The sequence below is a fragment of the Enhydra lutris genome, unplaced genomic scaffold, assembly GCF_002288905.1.
Source record: "Enhydra lutris kenyoni isolate GAN:26980312 unplaced genomic scaffold, ASM228890v2 scaffoldscaffold30, whole genome shotgun sequence".
NCBI classification, from domain to species: Eukaryota; Metazoa; Chordata; class Mammalia; order Carnivora; family Mustelidae; genus Enhydra; species Enhydra lutris.
This window is the reverse complement of record NW_019154114.1, coordinates 20,824,628-20,848,170: the sequence shown is the minus strand read 5'-3', so window position 1 is coordinate 20,848,170 and position 23,543 is coordinate 20,824,628. Positions and strand designations below refer to the sequence as shown.

At 59.2% G+C, this 23,543-nt stretch overlaps 1 protein-coding gene across 1 annotated transcript in view; it reads left to right on the top strand.

Annotated features, from left to right (window-relative positions):
* The first annotated feature begins 1,687 nt into the window (after positions 1–1,687).
* LOC111152847 (zinc finger CCHC-type containing 14) overlaps positions 1,688–23,543 on the top strand; it is a 54,237-nt gene continuing 32,381 nt past the window's right edge. The window contains exon 1 of the mRNA XM_022511522.1: positions 1,688–2,265. Coding sequence (XP_022367230.1) covers positions 1,705–2,265 — 561 coding nt within the window. The 5' untranslated portion in view covers positions 1,688–1,704. The remainder of the gene's footprint in view (positions 2,266–23,543) is intronic.

The window sequence follows — 23,543 nt, the reverse complement described above, 5'->3', positions numbered from 1 at the left end:
CGCACGGATCCGGTCCTTCGTCCCGCGCGCTGCCGAGAACCCGGGTGTGAGCTCCGCAGGGCGGGGAGGGGAGGGCAGGGCAGGGCAGGGCAGGGCGCGCCCCTCGCCCCCGGCTCACACGGCTGTGAACCAGTGAGCCCGCGCGCGGGTCACCGACACCCGCACGCGGGACCTGAGGGCGGGGGGCTGCGGGGGCTGCACGGGGCAGCGGTCTCCGCACGCACGGCAGCCGCGGGAGGGGCCCGGGAGCAGCCCGCAGCCCGAAGCCCCGAAGCCCCGCACCGGCCGCGGGCGCACCTGCGCCGCCACGACTCCCCGCTCGCGGACCTGAGGCTAACAATGGCTCCCCGGGGGCGCGGCTCGCACGGGCGGGCGCCGGCCCTCTCTCCGCTCACGACCTTCTCGCGAGCCCCCGGGGCGGGAAGGATGACCCTGAGCTTCCGCGGAGGCGCCAGGGGCTCAGAGAGGCCAAGCGACTCGGCCAAGGTCACACAGCCTCGCGGACGGGGCGCCGGGGCCCCGCTCCAGCAGCTGCGCGGGGACCCTCGCCGGCTCCCGACGGTGACGCCCCGGAGTCGCCCGGGAAGGCGGGACGCCCGGCTTTCGCCTCAAACAATGCTCGGCGCAAATCTGCGGGAACAAAAGCGAGCGGGAATCCGGCCCGGGTTTTCCGGCGCGCCGGCCCCGCCGGCCGCTGAGGGGCGGGACGGGGCGGCTCCGGAGTGATCGACAGCCCCGAGGAGGCGTGGCCGCGGCGGGGGCGACTGGGATTGGGGGCCCGGGACAATCACGGGCCGAGAGGGGGCCGGCCGAGCCAATCAACGGGGGGGGCGGGCCCGGCCGGCGCGGCTGTCGCGAGAGGCGGCCACCCCGCCCACTTGCGCCTCGTCCGGGCGCCCGTCAGCAGCGAAGGCGGCCGCGCTCGGCCCGGATCCGTCCGCGGCGCGGGGAGAGGCCGGAGCGCGAGGCCGCGCGAGTGCCGGCGCAGATCCCTCCGCCGCCGCCGCCACTGCAGCCGTCGCCGCCGCCGCCGCGCCCGCCAGTCCCTGCGCGCTCCGCGCCCGCCCGCCGCTCCCGACGCGCCCCGCCCGCCGCCCGCGGCCTCCGACCCGGCAACGGCCGGCCGGCCCAGGCGCGGCGGCGGCGGCGGCGGCGGAGGTCGAGGAGGAGGAGGAGCGGCGGCCGCCGCGGGCGGAGGAGGAGCAGGCGGAGGCGGAGGAGGGGGCATGGCCCGGGCGGCTCCGGCGGGGGGCGGCCCGCAGTGACAGACCCTGCGGCGCGGGGGGAGATGGGGGCGGCCGCCTCCCGGGCGACGACGACGACGACGACGAGGAGCGGCCGCCGCCGCCGCCGCGCACCGGCCGCCGCTGGGGACGGGCGCGGGCCAGGAGCCCGCCCGTGAGCGGGGGGCCCGCGGCCGCTCGCCGCCCCCGGCCGCCCCGGCCGCCCCGGGCCCCCCCGGCGCCCCGCGCGCGCCCGGCCGCCGGCCCCTGGCGGGGGTCCCGCCCGCGCCGCGCGCCCCCGGCTCCGGCCCCGGAGCGGCCCGCGGCGCCCGCCCGCCCTCGCCCGGCCCCGGCCCGCGCGCCCCCGGTCCCGGCGCGCCCCGGCCGCCCGCGCCCCCCGCCCGCGCCCGCCCGCGCCCACGGCCCCGGCCCCGGCCGGCGGCGGCCCCCGGCCCCGGGGCGCGGCGCGGCGCGGGCGGGCATGGTGGAGAAGCGCTGCCCGCTGCAGAGGGACGGCGTGTACCGCTGGTTCTCGGAGCTGCCGTCGCCGCAGCGCGTGGAGTTCCTGTGCGGCCTGCTGGACCTGTGCATCCCGCTCGAGCTGCGCTTCCTCGGCTCGTGCCTCGAGGACCTGGCCCGCAAGGACTACCACTCGCTGCGCGACTCGGAGATCAAGGCCAACAACCCGGCCGACCTGGGCAGCCTCACCAACCTGACGGACGAGGTGGTGCGCAGCAAGCTGCTGGTGTCGCTGGCGCTGCTGGGCTCGGAGCAGCGCGAGGCGGCGGGCGTGCTGTACCGCACGCTCACGCACATCGACTCCATCATCCACAACTACGGGCTGCAGCTCAACGAGGGCCGCACAGGCGATGAGTTCCTGCTGCTCTTCACCATGGCCTCCAACCACCCGGCCTTCAGCTTCCACCAGAAGCAGGTGCTGCGCCAGGAGCTCACGCAGATCCAGAGCAGCCTGAGCGGCGGCGGCGGCGGCGGGGGCCACGGCGGCAAGAGCGCGCTGCCCACCTGCCCGGCCTGCCACAAGGTGCGCGACCCCCGCCCCCGCGTCCGCGCCCCGGGGCCCCTCATGGGCGGTCGCGCCCGTCCGGGGCGCCTGAGTCCTGGGGAGGCCTGCGCGGTCGGAGTGCGCTGCCCCTTTGTGCCTCTCCTTCTTGCGTGCTGTGGCCGCAGGCGCGATGAGGCCTTTGTCCCCTTCCTCGGGCCCTTGGGCGACCGATCAGTCACGCTTGGCGTCGCCCGGGTTCTCCAGGCCTGGTGTTTCTTAGCGGGAAGGGAAGGCGCGGTGGGGAAGGGGGTCTCCGCGGATGGCGCGGGCGCCGTGCGGGGCCCTGCCGGCCCGCGTGTCCTTTCCCCTGGTGGGTCGGTGCCGCCGCGGGACAGGCTGCCGGACCCGCACAGAAACACGTCCGCGGCCCTGGATGCGTGCGGGCCGCCCGGAGTCCCGGGGTGCTGGTCCCCTAAGGAATGTTGGGTTCACGGCTCCGTCTGCAAACTCAACAGGAAGGGCCTTGTGGTCATCCGCTTGGAAATGCCAACTTTTGTCTACATGTTTTGGAACTATGTAAACATCAAGCGTTTGGGGCTCAAACTCCTTTTTCACAGCCCCCTGGGATCTAGTGCCAAAATGGTGCTCCGAGAGAAAGGGTTTCTCTTTGACCCGGTGTGGCCTGTGTTCAGATGACACTGGGACTCGGGGGGACAGACGGGGGGACAGACTGCAGTCAGGACCCGTCAGGCCGTGTGCCGTTCTCCGTGTCAGAGCCGTTCTCGTGGAACCCTTGGCTCCTGTCGGTTTGCGCTGGTGGTGGTCAAGCTGTTTCAAGCCTGGGCTGCAGCTCTTCTCCCCAGGGTTTTCTTCTGAGATGTGGTTGTGCCGTCCGCACCGGTTTGATCTGTGTCTTGTCTTTCTCCGGTGAGGGGGAGCTCCGGGCGGGCGGCTGTTCTGTTCTGTGTTGTCGTTAGCGAGTGTTTAAATGCCAGTGTGCACCTCACGTTGTGCCCCGGTCGAAGATCGGTGTTCCAGCTGCCACAGAGGAGGAGCAGCGTCCTGGTGGGCCGTGTGGCTGTCTGTCGGGTGCCAGTGCCGTGTCCCCTGCTGGGCTCTCAGGCCCCGATGGTCAGCTGCACGAGCTGCTGGCCTCCTGTTGCGACGCCGGCCACTGCGGTCTGGGTTTCCCTGCGCCTGTTCAGCTCTTGAAGGCGATTCTTTGTGTCTACACGTTCACCCCTTACGGAAGGGGAAGATGGCGATGATGATCGTGCTGGGGCAGGAGCTGACGTTAGATTGAAAATGTGCTTTATCAGAGAGCCCTTCCGTCAACTGAGAAATCCCTCTGATGACCCCAAGGGCCAGGCTCCCGGTCACCCCTGCCCACGCACTCGGAACTGGCCAGCTGTGACCTTGGCCAGAGTCCCGCCTCCTCGTGGTGTTTCCCGGTGGAGTCGATGGCAGGTTCCCTGCCCCCGGGGCCTGTTGGAGGGCGACGTGCCGTCACGCGTGACGTCCCCAGCCAGATGTGCAAGGACTGCTCCCTCCTCTGCCAGGTCCAGCCCCTCTGGGTTTTTGTGGAGGAGTGCTGGCTAGGCGAGGCCCGGCCTTACAGACTGGAATATTTATGTCTCAGAAGGTTCCTGTTTTCTAAATTGATTTTTGAATAGTCACTTGGAGCTGACCGTGTTTTTTCTTCATTCCTGGGAAACTGGAGAATTCTGCCTGACCCTTAATAACGACGTTACGGTGAGTCATCTTAGGGCTGTTGCTTCCCTGGTTCAGAGCAACCGCGGTGTCTAGTTTTCCCCACGTCCCCTCTGTTCCTCTGGTCCGTGTGACTTTGTTACTCTGGAGGCCTGGCGCACCCTCTGCTGCTCCTGCAGGCAGTTCCTCTGCCGAAATCTAACGTCCGAGCCGCTTCCCTTTTCGGTGTCTCGGGGTCTCACCCGTGCTGTGCCCCTGGGAGAGCAGCCCTGTTGGAGCCCTGCTCGCATCTGCTCTGGGAGCCGCTGTCCTTCTGTCTGGAACTCTGAGCTCAGAGCCCACGTGTTTGTCCTTTAGGGATAAAGACATGGGGTCAATTTTTTTTTCACTTTGTTTAAAGCGATAGTTCTCGGGCGCCTGGGTGGCTCAGTTGTTAAGGCCTCTGCCTTTGGCTCGGGTCATGGTCCCGGGGACCTGGGATCGAGCCCCGCGTCGGGCTGTCTGCTCAGCGGGGAGCCTGCCTCCTCCTCCTTCTCTCTCTCTCTGCCTGCCTCTCTGCCTACTTGTGATCTGCCAAATAAACAAATAAAAATCTTAAAAAAAAAAAAAAGCGATAGTTCTCATAACCACGTTTTCTGAGAATCACGATTTGCAACTGCATCTCCCAACCCTCACTGTATTATTTGATAATTTTTCCTGCTCGGCCGATGAGCAGAAGGGTTTAGGGGAGTGAATGAGGTAAAATAGACGTTTTCACGTCCAGAGGAAAGCAGTCGACGCGGCCAGGCTGACGGCAGACGGCAGGAGCGCGGCTGTGCTCGCTGGTAACGGGCGCCAGGTGCCTTAGGTACAGTGTTCTTGGGGTTCGGTGTGAGCGTGTGATAAAGGTCGCCTGGGACTCTCCCTCTCTTCCTAGTTAAGTAAAAAGCTATACTTTGGGGAAAAGTTTAACTTTACCCTTTGCAGTCTTTTCTTTTTTTTTTTTTTTTAAGATTTTGTTTATTTATTTGACAGACAGAGATCGCAAGTAGGTAGAGAGGCAGGCAGAGAGAGAGGAGGAAGCAGGCTCCCCGCTGAGCAGAGAGCCTAACACGGGGCTCGATCCCAGGACCCTGAGATCATGATCTGATCCGAAGGCAGAGGCTTAACCCACTGAGCCCCCCAGGCGCCCCTGCAGTCTTTTCTTTGTGTAAACGATCATGGATTAGAAGTACATGCTTGTCTTTTTCTAATTTATGAGATTTAATTTTTAAAAATCATAAAATTCACCCTTTCAAAGTGTACATTTAAGTAGTTTTTAACATACTGACAAAGTTGTGTGACCATTCAACTGTGTCCTTCCAGAACATTCTCATCACCCCCCGAAGAAACCCCATACCTATCGACAGTCCCTCCCCATTCCTGCTCCCCAGCCCCTGACGTCCAGCCATCTGCGCTGTGCGTTTGCTTGTCCCCGACATCTCGTGGAAGCGGAGTCAGCCAGGGGGTGCCCTTCCATGTCTGGCGGTGCTCTCAGCATCGTCTTCCAGGTTGACTCCTGGGGTGGCCTGTGTCCGCGCTTCTCTACCTTTCTAGGGCTGAGGACTGTTCACGGTGTGGGTAGACCCCGTTTTGTTTACGGACACTGGGGTTGTTGAACGTGCTTATTTGCCCCCCCCGCCGTGGTTAAGAGGCGCTTGTTCTCATCCCTTACCCCGCACACCGAACGGGTCATCTTTGGAGCGTCGTGCACACGTGGCCGCCTGAGGGACCTCCTGGTGGTGATGCGAGCCTGCCTGGGGGGTGCGGGCGCCGTGCAGACCGTGGCTGCAGGTGGCGGGGAAGGCGCTGCTCTGACAGTCAAGGCCCGGCACGGTCTGGAGACCACGTCGTGGTCCAGAGCTGGGTGGCCGCATCCGCACTCACGGGGCAGGGTGGCGGAAGCCGCCCCGGCCTGGCGTTTCAGGATCCTCAGGACAAGGGTCACAGCCGAACACCTGCTTGATCTTGCCGGGGTGCGGAGCCTCTCTGAAGGGCCGGCGGCGGGAGCGCCGTGGTGGGGCCCCCTTGGGGGGTGTTCTCTGGCGCCCACGTGGGGCGCTCTGGGGTAAGCGCTGTGGGAGCGGGTCCGCACATCCCGGGAGCGGGCTGCTAAGCAGGGCTGGCCCAGGGCGGTGGTCGCCGCTGCTTCCCGCGGTGGACGGACGCGATCCTTGGGTTCAGAGGGGGCAGCGTGGTAGTTTGTGCGCGGGTTGCCACGTGAGGTCCGTGTCGCCCCTTCCGGTGCTGCTGCCGACAGTCGCTCGGCCCTCCCCGGCAGGACTTTGGGCCCTGGTGTCCGGCTGGTGTCCTGGAGGAGCCGGGACCTCAGAGCACAGCGGGGGCTCCAGCTTTAGCCCTTGTGCTCTGGCTGTGGAGGAGGGCGCGGGCCGGCGCTCACCGCTCAGCCTGGCTGCCTTTGCTTCCTCGGCTTGGCTGGTGACGCTCCCGGAGACAATGTCCTCCCGCGTTCTGGATTCTTCGTTTTGGGCCAGGCTTTCTAGGCTCCCGGACTGCCCTGTTCTGACGTGCACACGACAGGACCGCTGAGCCGCGCTGGCGTGCGCGGTTGCTTGGTGCGGGCGCCTCCCGCGGTGGACACGGCGCTCCTCACAGATGTGCTGGGAGCTGGTGCCCACCGGAGGGGGAGCCGCCCCCGATGTGCGCTGGTGCGCTAGGGCTGTGTCCGACTCTGCCGAGGCTTGAGCTCCCGCTGCTGTTCTCAGCGCCGCGGTGGAAGCCGCAGGTCATCTGTCCGCTCCTGCCGACTGCCTGGCGGTGTCCCTTAACGCGGTTAGAACGCGGTCACAGCCCCACGTCCTGGTCACAGCCCCACGTCCCGGTCACAGACCCACGTCCCGGTCACAGACCCACGTCTGCGCTTGCCAAGTTCCTGAGGCGTTTGACTTTACCCGGTATTGGGCTCGGGTTTGCACACTTCCCCTCCCTCCTGCACACTTCCTTTACCTGCCCTTTGCACCAAGGACATTTGGGATTGATACGTATTTCCCCCCAAGTCAACAGACGCGTCTTCGGGCCTTAGCGGCCAGCAGAGGGGACATTTTTGTTCAGTTGGTGGCTGCCGACCATCCTGCTAGTAAGAAACAATTTCTGTTGGGTTTAGGGAAAAATAGTTTCTATATAAGTGTGCTCTTTTTTCCCCCCTGCCTTAGATGGATTACATTTCAGAAAAAAGATCCTTTGGAAGTTTCTTTTTTTTCTTATTTATTTACTTATTTACTTTTGAGAAACCACCATTTAGGACACCAGTTCTCTCGTGAGTTTGGGAAACGTTGCCACCAGCTTTCGGCGAGGGCACAGGTCACTTGAGGGATTCTGGTTCTGGACTCTGGCCCGCCCTGTGCCCTGCAGGGATCAGTGTCCGCCGGGTGACTCGCCCTGGGCTCCTTGTAGAGCTGCTTCCCGTCGCGGTGCAAAGCCGGAACCAAGACACTCATGAAATAGGTTAATTCTTTCTCTTCTCTTTTGTTAGTACAGCCAGTTTGTCCCACCACTCTTGCACTGAATGGATGGGCGCAAAATAGGTTCATTCTTAAAGTCTGTGTCGCCCTGAGTTATGAGGCCTGGGGTTCTTCAGACTGAAGACCAAGGCGAGACTGAACACCTTTCCCGTACCTGACACGCTAGCAGCCCCTTGCTAGCAGTGACCAGGGCATAAGGAGGTGGGCCTGCACTCGCCGTGGGGCCCCCAAGGACTGACACAGACTTGGGGTCGTATCCCAGCAGCAGCGAGGAGCGCTCCGGGCCTTGGGGACGCTTCTCACCGAGTCTTGCCTCTGAGTGGGGTTTGGGATTTTAGATGGGTGTTTCTCAGGTCCGCAGGAAAGTCACGAGCCCCTGGGAGGTCTCGTGTGTGCCCTTACCATCCTTCCTTTTTCTCCTGGTTCTGAGACAGAGCGTTCTTTTGGTCACAGGCGAGTGCCTCGGTCTCTGTTTTGGTCACGTCTTTCTGTTTCCTCAGGGGTATTGCTAGCTCAGGTGTCTGAACTTTGCCATTTCCTGCCCTCTCTGCTTCCCCCACCTGAGTCTCTGACCTCTGTTTTTCCACTTGGCACATAAATGCGGTCACGGTTCCTCCCTTCAGCGTTGTCTGCCTCTGTCAGCCGCTCCTCTGTCCCGTCGTCACCGAGTCCTGCCCCAGCCAACCTCATTCCTACCTGCCAGGGGTGGTCCAGTTTTCACAATCTGGTGTCTGTCCTTCTGACATTTTAATGCACGACTGTGGTTCTTCTAAAACATTCTGTGCACGTATTTAAATGATACAGGATCTTCTGACAGGTGCCCTTGTGCAGGCTGCTCCTGCCCCCCAAAACGGTGCACTGGAGCCCACCCCCCTTCAGCCTGTGCCTTGGCCTCCCGGAACCTGGCTTTTGCCCCCAACTTCTTTGACAAAGTCTGTTTTTAGTTAAGGGAACTCAATGATCTCTTTAAATTAAAAAAAAATTAGATAATATAATCCGAGGTAAAAATTGATAAGCTACAAACAATATTCAGTGAAACATCTCCCTGTCCCCCACACACGGAGAAGGGCGCGTGGGACGTTTCAAGTGTGGGCAGCGTCTGTTCCTTCACTTGGGTGTTGATTCCTGTTACTTTACGTTTTAAAAGACAAGATTTCCTACCCTTATCCCGCTTTGTCCCCGTTGTTCCCGCGGTAGCTCCCGGAGAAACTGGCTTTGTGTTCACAGCTCGCCGCTTGGCGTCTTCCTCCTGGCCCAGCTGAGTGCCCTGCTTTCTCCGGACGGCTCTGCGGGACGCGCAGGCCGCGGACCGTCTTCATTCTGGTTTCTGGCCGGCTGCTGAGTGAGTCCCTGCCGGTGGACGTGTGGTTCCCGCGTTACTCTTTCCAACGGCTCAGTCGTTTGCAGATTATGTACGTGTCACCTGTGCGGCAGGGTGTGTGGCCTTCTCGAAGCCTGGAAGTGGGGTTGATGGTGGACCAAAGGGTGGGAGCCTCTGTAATGATTTTGGACACTGTGGGGGCCCTGCCTCTGGCGCCCCACAGCAGCGTGTGTGAGTGCCTGTTGGCACGCCTCCGAGCAGTTTGGAGGTGTGAGCCCCCCGCATCTCCGTCCCCGCCGGCGGCCGCCCCTGGCTGCGGGGGTGCCTCTCGGGGGCTGCGGTTTGCTTCGCGGGCCCCCGATGAGTGAGGTGGGACGTTTTGAGCGAGCTTTGAATTTTTGGCAAGCTCGCCATAGCCTTTGCCCATTGCGTTTGGGTGTTGGTCTTTTCTTTGTTGCTAGGAGCAATTTAAGTTTCAGGGAAATTGTCTTTGGTCGTTGGTAGAAGTGGCGAGAACTTGTTTTCCTGCCCGTTGACGTCACCGTGCAGCTCCTTTTTATCGTCTCGCGCGGCTTCTGGGGCGCGCGTCGTGATTAGAAACGTGTACAGCTCGGGCCTCGCGCGGACTGCGGTGTGCGTGGTGGTCGGGCGCACCGTGTGCACGGGGCGTGGGGGAAGCGTCCCCGTGGCGGCGTCTGGCCCAGAACTCCGCTGGCTTCTCGTCTTCGGTTCCACAGACCCGTCTGGAATTTATTTGGTGGAAGGTACGGAGCGAGTTTCGTGCTTTCCGAATGAAAACCCAGTTGCCCAGTGCCACTTGCTGGAGAATCGGCCTTTTCCCTCTCGCAGCTGAGGTGACTGGATGGCCTCCCAGTTGCCTGGTCCACGGCGCACTGTTCCGTCCTTACCTCTCCCCGCTTCTGTGGGCTCCCACACAGGGCAGTGCCCAGGGGAGGGTGCTCTCTCTACGTTTAAGCGAGTGTGGGTGTGGCGGTGCCTCCCCCAGACACTGGCTGTCAGGAGACCGGGCGAGGCCTGAGTGTCCTGCCCCGTCCGTGCCCGGCACTGCTGGTGTTGCTCGGGCTCCTCTGAGCGATCTCAGCGTCTCTCGGCTCTCCTGCCCTCGCATGATGGTGTTCTCGCTGACGAACCTCAGATCTGCAGGCCCAGCCAGACCCGAGCTCCAGCGGGAGGGGCCAGGTGATTCCGGATGTCCAGAGGCAGGCTCCCCTGTCCTGCGCGACTGCTCTCCCCGTGCCCCAGCCGGAAGCCCATGCCTCTCCTCCACCCGTCTTCTCTCCTGGTCCCCAGTTAGGCCCTCAGCAACTCTGCGGGCTTCCTTTCTGTTGACACCACCACAGCCCGAGTCAGCGTTTCCCCTTTCTGCCTGTCCCTCTCTCTGTGTCTTTCTCCCCATCGCACTTGACATAAGGGTCCCGTATATGGCACACTTCTGTGGAGGCGGACTTAGCTTTTGGGCCATTTGCCAGAGAGCCAGGGCATAGATTAAAATAGTTTTCAGGGAACAAGCACAACCCTAGCCTCACGTAACTCCATTCCTTCCCCTGAGTCAAGAACGCATGCTGGCCGGCGAGTGAGTGACCACCTCCTTTTAGAATTAAGCTGATGTCGTTGTTTAAGGTCCACAAGAAATAACTTGTAGCTGTTCTGTTGGGTCTTTAATGAAATGATCCAGAAACTTTAGTACCCTAACTCTTAGAAGTAACAGTGATGTGTCCAACTTCTCATCTTGATCAAGACCCCTGGTCTGGCCTGGTCTGTATGACAGCCTGTCCCCCGGTCTGGGTCCAGTCTACTGTGACAGCCCATCCCACAGCGTGGGCTCCATCTGCTCTGACACCCTGTCCCCTGGCCTGGGTCTAGGATGCTATGACAGCCCGACCCCCTGGCCTGGGTCTAGTCTCCTAGGACACCCTGTCCCCTGGCCTGAGTCCAGCCTGCTGTGACAACTTGTCCCCTGACCTGAGTCTAGTTTATTATGGAAATCCATCCTCCTGGCCTGAGTCTAGCCTACTGTGACAACCCGTCCCCCCTGGACTGGTCTAGTCTCCTACAACAAACCATCGCCCCTGGTCTGGGTTTAGTTTATTATGGAAATCTGTTCTAGCCCGAGTCTAGTCTGTGACAGCCCATCCCACCTGGCCCTGCTCTTAGCCTGTTGGAGCAGGTCCCATGGTGTCCCTGGAATGGTCTTGGTCTCCAACGTGCAGGTCTTGGTGTGCCCGCCGCCCGTCTATACTCACCCCTGTCCGTGCCTGACATCCCTGTGTTGCTGTGGTCCCTCCCCCCGAGTCTTGCAGGCCTGTTCTCAGGACACCCGGTACCTGGGCCCGCCCAGTTCTTGGCTCAGACTTACAAGCCTTCTGTGGCCTTCTTCTGTCCTAGACCTTGTCGTGCTCCACAGAAGGTGGGTTTCATTAAATTTCCGTCACCGGATTTGACTTACTGGGGGGCAGAGATGGTCTTTTTCAGTCCAGAGCCTCGCGGCCCCAGCCGCCCAACAGGGGCTGCGTCTTGAGCATCTGTGGAAGCCGAGTGGGCGGGAGGTTGGGCGTTTATGAAAGGCCACTCTAGGGGAAACGTTTTTTTCCTTCGTGCTTTTGTTCTCTGTGGACCTGCCGGTAACACCTGTTAGCAAAAGACACTCTTAATGGCGTTTGTGGTGTTTCTCTCAGCCTGACATAGCCGTGGACTCTAGTGGGTTTTTAATATCCGTATTCTACTTTGTTATTTTTCAAAAGTTGGTGTGCAGACGCTTCCTGGGGGAGCAGCGCTCTGGGTGCCACAGTTCCCATGGTGGTGCCCACGACAGGGAAGCGCCCGGCCCAGGCTCTGGGCGCTGGAGGGGCGCGGGCTGACCGGTGTGCGGGGCCCTGCCCCCGGCAGCCGTGCTGTGGGTGGGCTCTGCCTACTGCACCTCTGCGCTCCCGTCCTCTCCTGCTTCTGGAAGAGTCGCTCATGCTGAGCCTCGGGGTCCGAGTTGGCCAGGGAAGGTGACAAGCCCAGCAGGTGCTCCTCGTGCCCACCGCAGTGTCGTGTGACCGCCGTCAGCAGGGACAGCAGAGTGGTCAGGAGGGAGCGCTACGGAGTCGTGTCCTGACTGTTTGGGACTTGGGGTAAAAGCTTCAGTAGAATTGCTTGAAGGAAATTACGTGCTCAGGTTTCTGCGTCACGGCGAGTCTCATTAAAACGTGCGCGCAGGGACGCCTGGGTGGCTCAGTTGGTTAAGCAGCTGCCTTCGGCTCAGGTCATGGTCCCAGCGTCCTGGGATCGAGTCCCACATCGGGCTCCTTGCTCGGCGGGGAGCCTGCTTCTCCCTCTGCCTCTGCCTGCCATTCTGTCTGCCTGTGCTCGCTCTCTCTCTCTCTCTCTCTGACAAAAAAAAAAAATCTTTAAAAAAAAAAAAACGTGCGCGCATAGGAACGCCTTCTGTAAACGCAGCCTAGACTAGAAGAAATTACCGTGCGGAAGGAGGAGCATTGATTTATGGGGAAGGGGGGTCCCTCCTCCCCTCTCTTTTGGGCATTTCAACAAAATACGAAATCTCGGGACCAGTGCCACCGGCCTAACCCTGATCCGGTCACTAAAATCCGGGCGGTCCTCAAGTGTCAGAGCGCGGGCGCCGGGTCCGGTCCAGCTTGGTCGCGGGTAGCCGCCACAAGGCGGGCGCCGGGCTCTTGGTGGAAGCGGTTTGCTGCAGGTGGTATTAGAAGTGGCCGTTCCTACGACGTTACAGCGTGAAGCCAGAAGTGTACGTAACAGTGTTTTCACGTCTTTGTGAAAAGTGAAGGGCAAAGCGAAGGTGGTGACACGAGAAGGCGTCTGGGGCCCTGGTGGCCCGCGAGCCCCTGTGCGTGGTGTGAGCCCCCGTGGTGCGTGGGACCGCCACCGTGTTGTCACTCTCCCGAGAGCCCGAGGGCCGCCCGCGCCGCCGCCGCGGTGCCCCTTCCTGCTCCTCCAGCGGCCTGTGGGGGTCCTCGCCCTGGAGCCCCGCGTGCGCGTCGTGTGTATCACGTCGGTCGTTTCCGTCTCCAGAGCGCGGTGGGCGTGTGGAGCACCAGGACGCTCCTGTCCCTGCCTTTTCCTGGGCAGTTCCCAGCCCCCCCCAACCCCTGTTTTCCTCCGGGTGGTTGTTTCTGTGTTGGTGAGTGTCGCTGTGCTCGCTCCTCCCTGAAGTCGAGTCCCGCAGTCCCGTTCCGGCTTTTGGCTCCTGCGCGCCCCGCGGCCTTCTTCTCCGGTCGGGTGTCCACGGCGGCAGGTGTCAGCTCCTCGCGGTGCACCCCCTGGGGTGAGCGCCGTGACTTGTCGCGCAGTGACACGGGCACCGGGACCGTCCACCTCCTCTGGCCTTCATGCCATGGTCATCGCGCCAGTTACTTGTACGCGTGACACCCTGGTGGAAGCGCTTTCTGCTTCCGTACCAATGTGGATTCAGAGATTAAGAAGAAAACGGGCGCCTGGCAGGCTCAGTGGGGGAAGCGTCTGCCTTCAGCTCGGGTCATGGTCCGGGGATCCCAGGATCGAGTCCCGCCTCGGGCTCCCTCTTAACAAGGAGTCTGCTTCTCCCTCTGCCGCTGCCCCACTTCTGCTCTCTGTCAAGTTAAGAAGTAAAATATTGTTTACAAATTGAGAAAATACAGTCTTGGATTCGTCCACGGTTGCTCTTCTCCACACACTCCGTTCCTCACCAAAGAGCTGTTTGTGGCTCTGGCCCTTCAGTCTGGGAAACTGTCATTCAGCTTTTTTAGGGAGTCTGAGTCCGTGGGTTAGAAATTCCCTTTGTCTTCTCTCAGCCAAGAATGTGTTGCTTCTGCCTGTGCTGTGATGGGCACTTACCCCGCCCGTCGGAGTCTCTGTTGATGGGCTTTCTCCGGCCCCGAAGGTGGGGAGGCCGTGGCTCTCTGGTGGCCGCCGTCCACATGCCTGTCCCCAGCATGGGCCGGCCTGGCTACAGGTGCCCGAGCGCTGTTGGCTTGAATCTGTCTTGCTTGGTGTTCTTTGAACTTACTGGATCTGTAAGTTTACGTCTTTTACTAAATTTGAGAAATTTTCACTCATAATTTCTCCATAGTTGTTCCTGTCTCAATGTCTCCTTCTTTGGGACTCCCCTGTAGCGATGTTAAAGCTTCTTCTGATACTGTGCTAGAGGTCCCAGAAGCTTTTCTTTCCTTCCCCAGTTTTTCTCCCCTCTCTCTCTCTATCCTTTTTTTTTGATTGGATACTTTCAGTTGATCTGTCTTGAAATTCTACAAGTCTCCTGTTAATTCTACACTGCTGTTAAGCTCATCCAATAGATTTTTTTAGTTCATAGCATTTTTTTTTTTCATTTTAGAATTTCTATTTAACTTCTTTTTTGTGATTTAAGGCTTTATTTATTTATTTATTTATGTATTTAGAGCAGTTTTAAGTTCATGGATAAATTGACCGTCGTGATCCTCCGAAGTCTGTGGTGTCCGTCAGGGGTCCCTCTCGCTGTGGTACGGGTTCTGGGTGCGGACAAACGTCCCCCACCATGCCCCTCGTAGAGTATTTTCACTGCCCTTACAGTCCTCTGGGCTCTCGGCCTGCTTATCCCCGTGTCCCCGATGTTTCTCCGTCTCCGTAGTTCTGCCTTTTCCAGAGTCATCCAGGTGAGGTCACGCGGGGCGCAGACTGTCAGGTGCGCGTTTCGTTTTCCTCCGCGCCTCTCCAGGACCTGACAGCTCCTCTTCCGCTGCTGCGTGACAGTCCTGCGTGCGGACGGACGCACACGTCCGGGTGTTCGTTTGTGCGTCCCCAGCTGCGGGCATCTTGACCACTTCTTGAATTGTCACATTTTAAGAGTTTCCCCTTCTCTCCGGAAGTGTTCGTTTGGTTCTTAGATCACAAATGTTTTCTTTTCTTCTGCTGAGCCCCATTTCACTGGCCGCGTCATGCTGCTCGCCTCTGGTCCCGGCGTCTGACCCGCCTGGTGCCCGGCCTATTGCTCCTTGTGCGGGCCATGCTGTTCCCTTACGTGTCTGGGAGTTGGGGTTTGCTTCTCGAGTTTGTGAACGAGACACAGTAGAAGCCCTGGGTTGTGTTTGGTCCTGTTTGCTTTAGCAGGCAGTGACCGTGGCCGGATTCCGACCCCGGAACTGCCTGCCTCTGCCGACAGCGGCCACAGCCTCTGCTGTGAGCCTTCTTGGTCCTGCCCCGCGTGTGCCTGTTTCAAGGGCTCACGCAGAGGTGTGGGCAGAATTGGTACGCAGAATTACACGTTCCCTTTCTTTTCTTCTTTTTTCCTTTTTTAAAGATTTTTATCTGCTTGAGAGAAAGCAAGAGCGCTCGCGTACAGGTAGGGGAAAGGACAGAGGCAGAGGGAGAAGCAGACTCCCCACTGAGCAGGGAGCCTGATCTGGGACTCAATCCCAGGACCCCGGTTCAGGACCTGAGCCCAAGGCGGCCGCTGCACCGATGGAGCCCCCCAGGTGCCCCAGGCACGTTCCCCTTCTAAGGCACTCTGGCGTCAGGGGCTCTTCCCTCACTCTGCCTCCGGTCTCCGTGTCCAGAATTCTGATCTCGGGCTCCTGGGATCAGCAGGACCTTGGAGCTGGAGCCGCGCTTCAGCTGCTGCTTTTCCTGGTGCGTCCACAGCACATGAAACCCACTCAGTGCGTCTCTGTTTCCACATGTAGAGCTTCCTCTGGTTTCCGCCTGCTTAGGGTCACGTTCAGTTTCTACGTAATCCCTAGTGTCTGGTCATCTGGAGGAGGCTGGTCCGAGTACTCAGCCCTTCTGTAGAACCACGTGCTTCTGGTCCCCGCGTGTTGCGGTAAATACGGGCTGTGTGCGGTAGGAAGGATGAACTCTCTGTAAGCAAGTGTAGCTGGGAAGGAGGGTTTTGCAGTAACTGTGACATTTGTCCTTACAAAGAATGAGGCTCTGTGTGGAGGAGAAACGAGCTGGCCCGGTGCCTCGAGATCAGAGGGCCATCGGAGGATGTGAGCAGGGCGGTTATCGGCTCTTCTGGTCCGGAGTAGGGAGGCGCTGAGGAGCTGGGAGTGAGCTGGAGGGAGGAGAGTGGCGGAGTGGCGTGGGCTGTGGTCCCGCTGCTGTCGCAGGGCTCCCGTGCTTACATACCTGTTCCCGGGCAGATGCGGGGTTTTATATCTGCTGGAGGAGGTCAGTCTTTCCTGTCCGGTCCCGCTGAGCCCTTCCTGGCCTGACCTTTCCCCGCGTGGCTAACCGTGGACGCCTCCTCTCCGACTCCCAGCGCGGCTCTGCCTTGCTCCTGATGCGGCCCGGTCAAGACTCATTATGTGGACTCTGTGGCTTCTGTGGAAATAAACCCCAAGGGCGTGTGTTACTGACACTCTCTGGACCTTTCATGCGCTCTTGCTCGCATCCACACGCTTTCTGGTCATTTCAGGCTTGTTTCAGTGCTTGTCCTTTTCCGTCCTCGACGTCTGGACACTGTAACTGAGCTGTCACGGCCAGTGTCTCCGGGGGTCCTAGAGGAGCCGTCGTCTGCGCTGACTGCCCGGCGCTCCGAGCCATTCGTCTCAGCAGTTGCGTGTCACGTGGGGACCCAAAGTGGTCATCACAGCACTTACCTCTCAGTATTAGACACGCGGCCAGTTTCTCAAAGAAAACCCCGACACTGAAACTCCTGTCGACCAAAATACGCATCACAGCAGCACCGGGCATACTGCCCTCAGCGTCGGAGGTCTTGACGGTAGAAGCAACCTGCGGCGGATGCCTCCCGCTGCCCTTTGGAGGTGGCGTGTGTGGAACCCGGGCCCCGCTTTAGTGGGCTCCGTGTGGTGGGGGAGGGGCCGCGGCCTGGGCACCCGAGGCTCGAGCTAGTGTTCGCGTCTTCCACAGCAGGCTGCTCGCATGATTTAAGTGTTTCTGGAAGGGACTGTCTTCCTGAATGCTCTGTCCTGTATTCACACGCGGTGTTGCCCTTGAGGTTATTGAGACTGGGTTGTTCCCATATGGCTGTGCCTTTTAAGTGTCTGTCCCTTGTTGCTCCTTCCTCCTTCCTCTAGTAACCACTGGTTTCTCTGACTCCCCTGCCCTCACCTTAAATCCGCTGCCTGTTCTCTGGAGAACACGCCGCGCCTGTTGGCACACCGTGTTTGGAGTGACCGAGATGCTGCTCGTGTGGCTGTTCGGGGGGAAGGACCTTCCTGCCACACCTGCTCCCCAGCTGGGCCTCTGACCTGGGTCCTGGAGGCTGTTTGTGGAGCACCTGCTACGGGACAGGCTCTGTGAGAGCCGCCTCCTAGGTTCTAGCTGCTCTAACCTTGCACAAGCCGAGGAAGTGCGTTGGGGTGCTGCTTTAACCCCTTTCCGTAGGTTTGCGTAGGTGGAAATACCGTCTTTAGCCAACTAGGGCCCTTGACTTTGAACCCAGGCTGAGTTTGCTCTGCAGGGTCTCTGGGGCGGGGCTTCTGGGCACTTGCGGAGCTGTTTGGACCTGACCCCTCCTCTCACCGCACAGGTTCTAGTTTAATTGGTCTGGGCGGGGTGAGGGGTGCCCTGCAGTCTGAATCGGTAAGAGCTTCCCAGGTGGGCAGGTGGAGGCCCGGAGCTCCAGGGGAGGCCGCCCTGCTCTGAAGGCTGCTGGCGGAAGGACGTGGTTTTACAGTCACTTTGCGGGGCTCATGTAGCCAAGTACTTGGTACCTTTGCCGAGGTTTTGAGCAGTAATCTTTTTCTCTTTTTTAATGAGTACAGCTCCAGGGTAAGAAATTTTAAAAGGAATGTTTTTACATGGAGAATGGTTTCTGGTTAGCACTGGCTTTCACTTGGGCTAAGTCAGCAAATAGCTTTCACTACTAAACTATCTATTTTCCTTTTCTGGTTTTTAGAGACGCATAATTACTATTTTAGTAAGATGCTTACAAATCACTTTTCTTTTTGATTTCATGTATTTTTTCCCACTGAGTTGAAAGTATTTAACAGATGATACTCTTTCTTGTATGGAGGTGGGTTGCTTGGAAAACAGACTGAAAATAAATGAGTCCATTTGTCGAACTCTGGGGCTCAACACTCTGGAGCCCGTGTCTGAGCCTGAGGGCCCAGGCCCCACTGCCCCTCGACATTTACAAGCTTTAGGCAGGGAGGCCTTCCGCCTGGGGGCCCCACACTCTCCACCCCTGTGCCCGGAAGGCCCTTCCTCAGCCTGGCCGGCTCCTTCTCGGTTCAGCCTTCAGCCGAGAGACCTGCATCCACGGAGTCTGTGCCCTGCCCCTTGGAGTTGCCGTAGTTGTCGCCCTGTCTGCCCCCACAGCTGGTCCCCTGGCAGGGTCTGCCGCGCTTGCCTGGGCCGCTCAGCCCCTCAGCGTGAGCCATTTGGTTCTAGAAGCTGCTTCTGTTTTCGTGTGTTGTGTTCCCTCCTCATAGGAGTTACTTACACTGAGACTTAGTAGCCTCTAACTTGGGTTTCCAGTTCTGATGGTAACTGTTCCTTGCAGAAGCGGAAAATGGAAGAATACTTTTTAGAAAAGAACCCAAAGACGATGGTGCTGTTAGTATTGTGGTATATTTTCTTCTGTCTTCAGTGCCTGTGTGCGCGCACCGGTGATACCTTCTGCCTCATTCCCAGGATCCGAGTGTGAGCGTTCCCAGAAGCCTTTGTTTTGTAAAATTATCTTCTAAAGGATGCGTAATGTTTAATCATATGGACGTAAGTTTATTTATGTGTTTAGATATTAATCTTACTGGGTATTTCCGTCGTTTGTAGATACATATATATTTTGCTCTTTTAAAGCTAAAATGAACCTCCTTGTGTACCGACGTATGACGGTATCACTGATTGTGTTCTGAGGACAGATCGTTCCCAGATGGATTAGTAGATCCAGAGCTCCTGGACTGGCGTAATAAACCTAATTTGTGTGAAGAGTTGCCCCGTTTGTCCTTGCTGGTTGGGGCTGAGGTTGCTTCCCTTGTAACAGTAGGAACATCGACTCTTACGAATGTTTTGTCGAACTGTACTTTAAATGATACAGGATCTTTCTAGCTGCTGTGTGCTGGCTCTAGGATCGGTGATCGCTGGTCATGGTGCAGTCTGTGTTGCGGTGGCCTGTCTTTGGAGAGAAGGCAGACCCCAGCTTCCGGTAAAGGGCCCCAGAGAGTGGCATCCGTGGCCACAGACCGTTGACTGCTGTGTGCTCAGGGAGAGTCAGCCTCGCGGAAGCAGGTCTCTGCCAGGACGTCAGAGGTGTGCGTCTCTTCCAGGTGTCCCCACGGAGCCGGTGTCCGCCGGGGTGCTCGTGTTTGTCCCACTGCATGCCAGCCAGACTGGCGGCCATGGGGACAAGAACAGTCAGAGTTACGTTGAATGTTGACTGTTTGGTGAGCACGCTCCTTCCAGTGCCTTTTTTATATGAGGTACATGTCGTTATCTCCACTTTGTGCTGGGGAAAACTGGACCGGAGCCACAAGGATCCTGGCCACCCGTCACAGTCAGCAGGGACTGCCGGAACTGGCACTGTGGCCTCTGTAGGCGGGCCCTGCTCTCCCTGGGTTTGACCCGCACCAGCCACCCCATGAAGCTTAGTCCCTGCGGGGCTGCCCCCTACTGGTCCGGTGACCTTGGGGAGACTACTGGTGGGCCCTGTGGCTCCTCCTGTGCAAGTGGTGAGGACTCCCGGGGTCGAGTGGCTTGGCGTGGTTACAAGCAGAGTGTATCCATGATGGGAATGGCGTAAGGTGTGCTTATACTCTGGTTGCTTTGATCATTTTATCCTCTGTGTCTCTTCCTGCGTGTTCACGTCCTGGGCGTTCCGTGTGCACCTGCGCTGTGAGCTGAGCTGCTGTCTTCACTGCCCCTTGCGGCACAGCCTGGCTCACCATGCCATTGGCAGCCCTGTTTGCAGCTCGGTGCACAGCCGTCGTCTGTCTTCCAGCCCTCGGGAGCGCACTTCATCGTTACTGTGTGCATCGTTGCAGGGGAGACCCTCAGAGATGTCCTGTCGAGTGGGTTTGGGTGTATCTGAGGGTAGACCTTGGAACTGCTGACTTCATGGTGGGGGGGCCGGCCATCGTCTTTTGTAGGCGTTCCCCAAGAGATTGTTTGCGGGGGGCTCGCCACGGAGAACCATGCACTTGGGAATAAGTACCCGGGGCTCTCCCGTTGCCCGCCGCAGCGCCTCCAGTCTCTTACCCGGATTACTGAAGGCTCGTTCCCACGGCGGCACGGCTGGGATGCTGAGTCTTTGGATTTTCAGCAGAGTCACTGTTGCTCTGCTCTGCTCTGCTCTGCTCTACTCTGTTGCTCTGCCAGGTTTTTCTTGAAAAGTCCCCAGCATTACTGAGATGTTGAACGTTTGCACACTTGCTGCCTGTTTGTCCTCTGCCTGCCTTTGTCCCGTCCGATGACTTTGAATGATCTTTAATGAAATCGGTTTTTAAAACTAAAACCTTTCTGCTAACGGTTGTGGTCCTGGTCCCTGAGTCGTTAAGTGAGTTTCCAGCACAAAGCCTCAGGCAGCCCTGTGTTGCTTTGGTCTCTCTGGCCGGAGCCCAGCACTGAGGAAGCCTTTGAGGAAAGCACCTCTTTGAGGGAGTGGACGGACAGGCAGGAGCCCCGCCGCTGGCCCCCCTCGCATCTCCAGGCTGACGTGGTACGCTTTGGTGTCTCTGTCCCTTACCCGTGGAAGCCGCCTCGGAGCTCATCGGATCTAATCTGCGCAGCGCTGGGGTTCCGTTGCGCATTCCGCCCGGGAGGGGTTGTTGGGCCTTTGCACATTCTGACCACAGCGAGCTGCTTCACCTTGAAAGTGTGGCAGTGCCAGCAACGCCTGAGAGGAATGCAGAGTCTCGGGCCCGCCTGATCTTCTCAGTCTAATCCTGCACTTCAGAAACTGCGGAAGCATCGTGCACACAGCCGTGCCCGCAAGAGGGCTGGTGCTCGGAGCTGCGACACTGGCTCCTGGCGTCCCAGGGCTGGCACTCAGGCCCGTTCCTGCCTGCTCACCATGCAGCGGCTGGTGGGCCACATCACTCTCCTAGAGCGTGTGCCTCATGCCCAGGAGCGCGCTCTGGGGGCCGAGTGCACTCACGCTCACGGCCCTGTCCGTCCTATGTTGGTGCCGGCCAAGTGCTCTGCGGTTGTGTCATGTGTCACTGAGAACGCACACATTCTGCTTTGGAGCACAGGTGCCGTTTTTGTCTGGTTCATCCTGATTTTGCTAGAACTTGGGGAAATGGTCTGATTATACAGACACCCATGAGGCGCCTGTGTCGCACCAGGCTCTGTTCCAGATGCAGAGGCTACAGCAGCAAGTGAAACAGACCAGAAGTCCTGACTTCATCGAGGTTGGACAGGTCCTCACTGAGAAGGTCACACAAGTGTGGACGTGACATCCGTGAGGGGGCTGTGCAGATACATACGGGGTCTGGGGCCGCCGCAGGCAGATCCTGGCTGCCAGGCCCACCCGGTGGCCATAGTGCATTCCGTGGAGGGGAGAAGGGAGAGATGACAGGTCCCCTGTAGGTCGTGGCAGAAGCTGTCTGGCGGTGGGACGCTGATCAGCCGGTCCCGGGGGCACAGGGAGTGTCCATCTGGTGAGAAAGCCATGTGCTCACAGGACAGAGGGCTTGGAACTGATGGGAGTGGCTGGGTTGGGCTGGGCGTTGGAGAGCTTCTTCTCGTTTGCCCTTTTGGCCGTAGCAAGAGACGACATTTGGAACTGATCGAGTCTTTATTCTCGTGTCCATCACCTCATGACTGGAGCTCTGCTTGTGAGCGTGAGTCAGAGAGCATCCGAGTTGAACTGTGGAGGTCACATGGGGCAAATTAACTTAACCAAAAATAACCCCAAACACAGCATTTCTGGGAAATGCAGGGGAAGAGCGCTTTCAGTGTAAACAGAGGAGCAAAGTCGGGAGAAAGGCTGGTTGGAAAAAGTGAGCATCTGGAAAACTCGGAAGAGATGCTCTGGTATAGCACAGTGGGGCGAACACATGCTTCTCTCCCGCTGGTTATAGTCTAGAGTTTTCTTTCGCGTGTTTGTGTTGTCGGCACGGCCTGGGCTTCCATAGTGTGGCTCCTAGGCTTTCCCCTTCTCCTGGGAGCCAGGGCGCGTGGACCTCCACCCTTACCTCCCCGTCAGCCCACGGAAGGACGCGCTTCCTGCCCGCGCCGCTGACACCTGGTCCTCACAGGGGCTGACCAGACCACGGGCCTCCGGCGCTTCGCACCTGGGCTGAGGCGTCCAGTGCACGAGACAAGAACACCGCGGCCGCTGTCCGCCCCGCTCTGGAAGTGCTGATGGTGGGGGTGGGGGACCCGCGCTCGTGCCGGGCCTCGGGGGTTCCGCACACGTCAGGGTTGAGAACCACCCGTCCCGCGCAGCTGTCTGTACTCCTAGGCTGCGCTTGTGGTTGGCGTCCTGGCTGGGCTCCCGTCTCTCCCCATCCCTGCTTCTGCCCCCACAGAGGCTGGTTTTCTGTTTGTGGCTGTTTGGAAGGCTTTCGGCGGGCGTCGGTGCGCGCCCGTGTTTGTGCCCGACTGGTCTGTCACTGGCGGGGCCAGCGCTTCCGAGGTGGGTTGTCCGGACAGCTGTCCTGCGGGCGAGGACCCCGCTGTGCTGCCCAGGGCGGCCCAGGGAGCTGGAGGCTCGTGTGGGCCAGGCCAGACCCACTGGCCGCTGTGCTCACGTTCCTCGCAGGAGTTAGGATGTTAACCTCTTGGGCTGTTTCCCAAAGCAATAGTTCCTGTTTGAAACTAGGAACCTTGCTCTTTCTGTAATTACTTGTAACTGTTGCTTCTCTTACCTTATTTCATAGGAAAGAAGTTCATTTCTGCAATACTCAGACCTTTGGATGAAACCTTGCCAAATCTGAGGGAAATAATCCAATTTAGTTAAATGACAAAAGTAATTTAAAATTTTAACTGTCTTGATAACATCTTGGTAATGTTATCTGAAAAATTGACTTTTTAGAGGAGTCGTGGATGGTTAGGATTTATTTCCTTGGGGAATGTGACCTTCCAGATTTAACCAGACCGTGCTGGACGGCTCTTCTTGTGTGGCGTAGGACCTGTCGGCCCCGTGCTGTGTGCGTGCGGGGAGGCCTTCCTGCCGTGGCTCGGACGTGGTGGGTGGCTGGGAGGAGAGGGGCTCCGCCGGGTACCCGCAGGGTGCTGGCTGTCGCTGTGCTGCAGGCTGGCGGCCTGTCCGGCCCCTCCTGCTGGCTCTCCGCCTCTGCCGTCATGGCCCTCCGAGCCTGCACTGGGCTCCCAGGCTCCGACGGGCCGCCCCGTGCCCTCCAGGGAGTGAGCCAACTGATGAAAACCAGGGGCCCCCGAGGCGTGCATCCCCCGCGACTCCACATCAGGATGGAGACCAGCAGTCACACTCCTCTCCTGCAGACCTTGCCCCTCCTCGTGTGTGTAGCACAGTGTTTGTCACCCTCTCAAACTTACACCTCTCTTGATAAACTTTAAAATCTTGACTTTCCTTTGAAATTTTTACATACTGAATTGTGACTGTGAGGAAGTCAAAGCATTGGTCACTTTCATTCTTCTCAGTCTTACAAGTACTAGATAAATGTTGGCTGTAAACTTTCTAGCTACTGATCCTTGTTAAGAAGGAAAAACGGAAGTTCTCGCCCCCGCCCAGGCACCCGGAGGTCTCCTCTCTCCTCCGAGGTCACTGCGGTTCACCGCTTGCTGTCTCCTCCCACCGTGTGTTCGAGACACGCTGCGCGCGGCAGAGAGCGGGGGTCGGGGGCAGCCTGTGTGAACTTGGCGGGTGCTGCAGAGCGCCCGGGCACCTGCTGGCCTTCATGTGG